At 35.9% G+C, this 8,978-nt stretch overlaps 1 protein-coding gene across 1 annotated transcript; it reads left to right on the forward strand.

The window, feature by feature from the left end:
- The first annotated feature begins 1,903 nt into the window (after positions 1-1,903).
- Positions 1,904-2,857, forward strand: LOC100026580 (olfactory receptor 5B2). The gene has a single exon (XM_001377100.4). It carries the CDS (start codon positions 1,904-1,906, stop codon positions 2,855-2,857), a length of 954 nt encoding a protein of 317 aa, XP_001377137.4.
- Positions 2,858-8,978: the final 6,121 nt, after the last annotated feature.

Genomic DNA, 8,978 nt, shown 5'->3' on the forward strand with positions numbered 1-8,978 from the left:
AGATGTATTAGATGTTTAATTATAGGCCAGTATCAGAAAGATAACTGTTTTGGGAAGGCCAACTGTTGGCTGGCAGGCTAACAGGTCCAGTCCATGCAGAGCCTGTCCTGAGGTAGCAAACACAGACAACTGTATAACAGGGACATTTGTTGGATTCATTAAACTAGGGAAAGTGAAAAGGGGATTTGGATAATTCTAAGCTAATGTCAGCTACCCAAATGCCCCCAGTTCTAAATGTCCTGTCACCAAGAGTCTTCACAGATTTAAATTACACTGATCCTTCCCTATCTGTCTAAAGATCCCAGACACTAATAAAAATAAACCCAAAGTAACCAAAACCCCTCCCTTTTGATAGTAATAGAGGTAGTGGGTTTGCCCAGTTAGGCAAGACAGGACCCAGTAGAGATCCTGGACGCAGAAGGGCCCACAGACCTAATCTTACAGACAAATGACCCAGAGTGGTTCAAGATCAAACCAGTAAGCTCAGTAGATGACAAGCCAGGAGGTTAGCAGGTAGGATGGGAAAGATAAGGTAGAAACAGCCACTAAGGGAAAGCAGCCAGTCTCTCCTGGTCAAACCACTAAATATCCAGCACACTTCCCACCCCACACAAATTCTAGAATTGTTTCTCTGCATCTCTATCTCCCTGCAGACCTACCTCATATGCTCAAATCCTCTCTTCCCTACAACAATAGCTAGGAAGTGTCTGAGGCCAGATTTGAACCTAGGACCTTGTCTCTAAGTCTGACTCTCAATGAACTAAATTATCCAGTTGTTCCCTTTCATTGATTAGGAAATACAAATTAAAACAACCCAGAGATACTGTCATACATTTATCAATATAGCCAATATTAATGGAAATTGATAAATTTGAAGATCATATGGCAAAACTGGGACACTAGTGCATTGTTGTTGTAGTTGTGAACTGGTCCAACCATTCTGGATGACAATTTTTAAGTGTGCCTAAAGGGATATAAACCTGTGCATATCCTTTGCTCACTACTGGATCTGTATAACAAAAATAGCATGAAAAAGGGGAAAAGACCTACATATAGAACAATATATTTAACAGCTCATTCTTTGTGGGCAAAGATTTGGAAATTGAAGGAATTTCAATTATTTGGGGAATGGCTGAATAAATTGGATTAAACGTTGGTAATATAGCATACTGAGTTATAAGAAATGATAATCAGGAGGATTTCAGAAAAAGCTGCAAAGACTTACATCAACTTATGTGGAGAAAAATAAGCAGAACCAGGAGAACATAATATGCAATAACAGGAAACACGTGGGATAATCAGCTGTGAAAGACTTTGCTACACAGTAATATAATGAATGAACTGGGACAATTCTGAGGGATGACTGACACAGAATGCTGTCTGCCTCCAGAGAAATGAATGTTAACAGTTGGAGGCAGATCAAAGCATCCTATTTTTCACATTAGTATATTGGGTTTCTTTTGAGGGAGGTTGGTTTTATATGAGTCTTCCCTCACATCAATGACCAATATGGAAGCATGTTTCTCATGATAACACATGCCTAACCCAGATCTAATTATAGGAAGGGGATGGATGGCAGGAAGACAATTTGAATCTTTTAATTTCAGTAAATGTACATTGAAATTTGTTATTACATGTAATTGGGAAAATAATATACATTTGAATTAAAAGGTAAAGATTAATACATCATTCTCTCTAAAAATCTTGATGAATGATTTGAGGTACCCAGTATAATTTCTATAACAGCAATCTAGATGTTCTTAGACACTTAATTCTCTTTTTCTACCATCCAAATAAGTTATTTCTATGACTATGTTTTATATCTTGGAGTAATTCATCATGAATTGTTGATTTTTTGTAATGGTTACTCTTTTTTATTCCAGGATAATGATATCACTCTAAAATGACATTTATGGAGAACACGTCTGAAGTGAATGTCTTCATCCTTACAGGATTAACAGATGACCCAGGGCTTTATATTCCTCTTTTCATAATGGTCACCCTCATCTATCTCATCACCCTGATAGGGAACCTGGGGATAGTAGCTCTGATCTCCTGGGATTCCTGTCTCCATACTCCTATATACTTTTCCCTCAGGAATCTATCTCTGGTAGATTTTGGTCTTTCCTCAACCATTATTCCCAAGGTGATGACCGGGCTCCTCACAGGGGACATGGTCATCTCTTATAATGGATGTGCTACTCAGTTGTTCTTTTTGGGGGGCTTTGCTACTATTGAAAGTTACATGTTAGCCTTTATGGCCTATGATCGTCATGCCACTGTGTGTAGACCCCTACATTATAACACTATCATGACATCAAAAATGTGTGCATATGTGATAAGCGGGGGTCACATCTGGGGATTTCTGTCCTCCTCCATCTTCATAGGAAGTATTTTTAGCCTTTCCTTCTGCAGGTCCAATGTAGTCAATCACTTTTTCTGTGATAGTCCCCCTCTCTTAATTCTATCTTGCTCTGAAATTCATATCACTGAATCAATAATCTTCATCTTAGGATCATTAAATATATCCCTCCCATTTCTTGTCATCTTTTTCTCTTACTTGTTCATCTTCATCACTGTCCTGAAGATCCGATCTGCTAATGGGCGCCAGAAAGCCTTCTCTACCTGTGCTTCCCATCTCACAGCAGTGTTCATATTTTATGGGACAATCATCTTCATGTACTTCCGACCCAGCTCAAGCCATTCAATGGACTCAGACAAAATGGCATCAGTATTCTACACCATGGTTATCCCTATGTTGAATCCTCTCATCTATAGTCTGAGAAACAAAGAAGTTAAGAATTCTTTCAGAAAGGCTTTGAGGGGACACCAACTTCAATTTGATCATCCTTTTTAATTGGAGAAAAAATAAATTTCTACCTTCCTCCTTCTGTGATCCAGTCCCCATTATGTCTATTTTTCTTATTCACCCAGAAGTGTGATCCACATTTTTCCAAGAGTAACACCATGTAGCAGCAGATGCCAGATTCAGAATTAAGGAAGTCTTGAATTTAAATTATGTTTCTGACACTTTCATGAGTGTAACATTAGGCCCATACTGTGTAACCTAGGGAAACTAGGCAGCGCAGGTGATTGAGCAATGGATTTGGAGTCGGGAAGACATGAGTTAAAATTTGGCCACAGACTCTTACTATTTTTGTGACCCAGAAAAAGTCACTTAATTCTGTTTGCCTCAATTTCCTGATCTGAAAAATGAGGTAGAGAATGAAAGAGAAACCACTTCAGTATCTTTGCCAAGAAAACTTCTCATCAGGTTCTGAATTTTTGAATAGAACCAAAAAAATGACTGAAACACAACAACCTTACCTACATATCTTAAAGTCTGAGCCTCAGTTTCCTTACGTTAACAGAGTCTTAAGAGTGAGACTTGTAATATTCTTTTGTGGAATGAAGGGTATTTGTGTACACATGTTCACATTCACAGACACAACTAGACAACCCCTATAGACATGTATAAACATAATCATGATATAGAATTTCTAGCTATTACCTTCTAGAGGAGGAAGAGAAGATACTTAACTTTGAATGGTATAGTAATTACAGAGTGAAGCCAAATAAGATGCTTGGAATGTGTCCTGTTTATGGTAATCGCGTTGCTTATTCAATAACTCTTCTGTTAGAGGTTGGTTACTAAATACTTAAGAATTTAAGCTCTACCAAAAATGCATAAGACAGTTTAAAAGTTAAGCCTTGTTATGAGTTTTTTCTAACACTATATGAATTATAAATTATAAAAAAATTTTGTCTTGACTTTTAACATTTGCTGATTTCTACATTCTTTTACACTTACAGTCAACATTAATTAAATCTTTGTGAGCCACTTAAAATTGGATCCAACACACTGCTACAGCAAGGGTATCTTAAGGAAGGAACATAAATTACAGGTACTCCCTAATGGGTGGATAGATCTTTGAGAGATTAGGCGGGAGAGAGGCCTTTCATTACACTGTTAGGTTAGGATCCTGATGCCAACTTCAATAAAAATTCCAGTTTAATTATTAGGTTCTTCATGTACTTTACATGTTTCTGGGTCTGAATAGAGATTCCTGTGAATTTCTGTTAACATAATTTGATTTTTCTGTGGGACGTAATTAAGGCTTTCTATTATTGTGTAACCTGAATTATTTCATAGGAGTTAGAGATCTATAGTGCCCATTTTGGGAGAAACATAAGAAGATGCTGTAGTATTTGCATGTCAATTGATTTTTAAAATATATTTTATTTACCCAATTACAGATATTAATAATTTCAAAATACATTTTCTGAGATTATAAGATTCAAATTGTCTCCCTCCTCTTTCCTCCACCCTTCTAAAGATGGTAAGCAATTTGATCTCTATTATACAGGTATTATCCTACAAAATGCTCTTCCATATTGGTCACTGTTGAAAAGAACACCAAAATAAATCCCAAACCCCAACATAAAAACATAAACCCCTGTGGTAAATTGATGTTTTAGAAAATCTCAATTGAAAGAGTATTATAAAATTAATTTTTATATCCCACTTTTTGTTTTATTTATTTTTGGTTGAAAATTATATCTTTTTACTAGAATCAATATTTGTATAGCAAATCTAGACTTGTGGACTCAATGGTAAAATTCACAAGAGTTTAAACTCCCCTATTTCTGTGGGCTAAAGTAGAATCCCCAAAAGCCACATTTGGGAAGTTTTCCTCACCATGGTGAGATACGAGTCAATTTGGATATTGGATGTATGCTCATCCCAAGATATTTAAGGCAATGTGAGTCAATAAGGTTAAAGATATTTCCTAATGTTTGAAACCATAACACCACTAATGAGTCTATATTCTAAATAAATCAAATATAGGGTGGAAAGGATCTTCTTACACAAAAATATTGCTTGCCATCTCAGTAGGGAGGAAAGAGAGACATGGGTTGCAAAACATCAACAAATGATTACTATAAAGTATATTTACTAATTGGAATGATATGACTAAAAAAAAGTTTAAAAAAAGATAGTTGCTCACCACTAGACTTCCAGAGGCTATTATTAATTTCTGTGTTTTCTCTGTTGTCTTCTATTATTGAAATCTGGCCTCTCTGAGTCAAAAGAAGCCAACTCTAACCTTTATCATTTTGTGATCAACACAACCTTAGTTTACTTTCCATCATATTACTTTGGGTGTCTTATAAAACCAACTGTTTAAAAGAGCTGCTTTAACTATCCATTACATATTTGACTAATGAGGAACCTTTGATCCTTTTTATTGGTCATTGTTGAACATTCTTTTGATTTGCTGATATTCAGATCTTTGTACCTCATTTTCTCCTTATCACAGATTTTTATTGTCACAGTAAGACATCAAGAAGAGAGAAAGAGAGAATTCTTTTTTTTTTTTGCAGGTCTTTTCCCAGGAATAAATGTGTTCAATGAGAGCCTATAAGTCGTGGTCAGGCATGAGGGTCTATTGTAGGTCTTTAGTGTTTCTTTCCCATATTGAACTAGACACTTTCTTTGGACTCAAGAAAGCTGGCATGAGGTCACTCTAAAAAAGACATTGTTCATCAGCAAAAGTTCAGTGAGTATTAGTGGGAAACAAGAAAAGTATCAATCAAGTGTAGGTTTTGGAAGCTTAAATGATAATTCCATACATGACCATATTGAAGAAATTTTCACCCTTACTGAGAGAGGTGATATTTTTTGTATTCTCTGATCTCTTTAGAGTATATCTGAAAATTTTATTCAGTCCAGAATGTGATCACTTGGGAAGAAGAATAAGACTTGGAAAAGCCACAGAGAAAATCTACTCTAGACTATTCCATATAAGGATCAATAAGAGCATATATTCATTTAGGAGAAAGAAAATGTTGCTATGGATGGGTAAATTATTGGATTCTATGTCATATGGAATAGGGAATACAGACATATTCTGTGGAAAAATGACTAGAATTTTGAGGTGAATTTGGTTGCTTTCAAGGAAATATTTTCTTAAAAAATGGAGCAATTCCAAACTGGTTTTGCCCCCTGAAGAATTCATCTTCACTGTGTACTTCAACTGGGATATCCACTTGCTGAATGTGTTGTAGAGAATATCCCTTTTAAGGAGTACATAAGATTTGATGACTTCTGGGACCACTCTGATTCGAAGATTGTGTAATTTACTCCACTATTCAACTCAAGATTTTTCCCCAGACCTATGACCTTATATACACATAATACCACTGAATCCAGATCCATGGAATCCTATTGGGGCAAATCAAACTTGTACCTTTTGTTTTTATCTATCTATAACCTCATATGTCATTAAGACTTTGGATTGTAAAATATGAAAAGTTATAGTACTCTACCATTCCTTCAACAAGTTTGAAATTAAATAGGTAATGATAAGAATGGTCAGGTATATTTTGAAAATATCAATATCCTTCTTTATTAAAATTGTGAAGACAACTTATGTATTAGTAGTCATTATTTATAATTTTTTTTAATTTTATAATATTTTATTTGATCATTTCCATGCATTATTCATTAAAGACAAAGATCATTTTCTTTTCCTCCCCCCCAACCCCCATAGCCGACTGTGATTCCACTGGGTATCACATGTGTTCTTGATTCAAACCCATTGCCATGTTGTTAATATTTGCATTACAGTGTTAGTTTAGAGTCTCTCCTCTGTCATGTCCCCTCAACCACTATAGTCAGACAGTTGCTTTTCCTTGGTGTTTCTACTCCAACAGTATGTCCTCTGCTTATGAATAGTGTTTTTCCTCCTAGATCCCTGCAGATTGTTCAGGGACATTACACCTCCACTAATGGAGAAGTCCATTACATTCGATTATACCACAGTGTATTAGTCTCTGTGTACAATGTTCTACTGGTTCTGCTCCTCTCGCTCTATATAACTTCCTGGAGGTAGTTCCAGTCTCCATAGAATTCCTCCAGTTTATTATTCCTTTTTGCACAATAGTATTCCATCACCAACATATGCCACAATCTGTTCAGCCATTCCCCAATTGATGGGTTTCCCCTCGTTTTCCAATTTTTGGCCACCACAAAGAGCGCAGCTATGAATATTCTTGTACAAGTCTTTTTCTCCATTATCTCTTTGGGGTACAAACCCAGCAGTGCTATGCCTGGATCAAAGGGTAGACATTCTTTCATCACCCTTTGGGCATAGTTCCAAATTGCCCTCCATAATGGTTGGATCAGTTCACAACTCCACCAGCAATGAATTAATGTCCCTACTTTGCCACATCCCCCCCAGCATTCATTACTTTCCTTTACTATAATGTTAGCCAATCTGCTAGGTGTGAGGTGATACCTCAGAGTTGTTTTGATTTGCATCTCTCTGATTATAAGAGATTTAGAACACTTCTTCATGTGCTTATTTATAGTTTTCATTTCTTTAATCTGAAAACTGCCTATCCATGTTCCTTGCCAATTTATGAATTGGAAAATGGTTTTGTTTTTTGTAAAATTGATTTAGCTCTTTATAAATTTGAGTAATTAAACCTTTTTCAGAGGTTTTTATGAAGATTTTTTCCCAATTTGTTGTTTTCCTTCTGATTTTAGTTACATTGGTTTTGTTTGTACAAAACCTTTTTAATCTGATGTAGTCTAAATTATTTATTTTACATTTTGTGATTCTTTCTAAGTCTTGCTTGGTTTTAAAGTCTTTCCCTTCCCAAAGGTCTGACATGTATACTATTCTGTGTTCACCCAATTTACTTATGGTTTCCTTCTTTATGTTTAAGTCATTCACCCATTTTGAATTTATCTTGGTGTAGGGTATGAGGTGTTGATCAATTCCTAATCTCTCCCACACTGTCTTCCAATTTTCCCAGCAGTTTTTATCGAATAGTGGATTTTGGTCCCAAAAGCTGGGATCTTTGGGTTTATCGTATACTGTCTTCCTGAGGTCGCTTGCCCCAAGTCTGTTCCACTGATCCTCCTTTCTGTCTCTTAGCCAGTACCAAATTGTTTTGATGACTGCTGCTTTGTAATATAATTCAAGGTATGGGACTGCAAGGCCCCCCTCATTTGTGTTTTTTTTCATTATTTCCCTGAATATCCTTGATATTTTGTTAGTCCAAATGAACTTTGTTATGGTTTTTTCTAAATCAGTAAAGAAATTTTTGGGGAGTTCCATGGGTATGGCACTAAATAGATCAATAAGTTTGGGTAGGATGGTCATTTTTATTATATTGGCTCGTCCTATCCATGAGCAGTTAATGTTTTTCCAATTGCTCAAGTCTAGTTTTAGTTGTGTGGAGAGGGTTTGTAGTTGTGTTCATATAGTTCCTGTGTTTATCTAGGGAGATAGATTCCTAGGTATTTTATTTTGTCTAAGGTGATTTTGAATGGGATTTCTCTTTCTAGTTTTTGCTGCTGAGCTGTGTTGGAGATATATAGAAATGCTGATGACTTCTGTATGTTTATTTTGTATCTTGCCACTTTGCTAAAGTTGTTGATTATTTCAATTAGCTTTTTGGTTGAATCTCTAGGATTCTTTAAGTAGACCATCATGTCATCTGCAAAGAGTGATAACGTGGTCTCCTCCTTGCCTATTTTGATGCCTTCAATTACTTTTTCTTCTCTAATTGCAACTTCTAGTGTTTCTAGTACAATGTCAAATAGTAGAGGTGATAATGGGCATCCTTGTTTCATCCTGATCTTATTGGGAATGCATCCAGTTTATCCCCATTGCCGATGATATTAGTTGATGGTTTTAGATATATACTGTTCATTATTTTTAGGAATGACCCTTCTATTCCTATGATTTCTAGTGTTTTCAATAGGAATGGGTGTTGTATTTTATCAAAGGCTTTTTCTGCGTCTATTGAGATAATCATGTGGTTCTTGTTTGTTTGCTTGTTGATGTGGTCAATTATGTCGATGGTTTTCCTAATATTGTACCAGCCCAGTATCCCTGGTATAAATCCTACTTGATCATGGTAGATGACCCTTCTGATCACTTGCTGGAGTCTTTTTGCCAGTA

Source organism: Monodelphis domestica, chromosome 6 (genome assembly GCF_027887165.1).
Source record: "Monodelphis domestica isolate mMonDom1 chromosome 6, mMonDom1.pri, whole genome shotgun sequence".
NCBI classification, from domain to species: Eukaryota; Metazoa; Chordata; class Mammalia; order Didelphimorphia; family Didelphidae; genus Monodelphis; species Monodelphis domestica.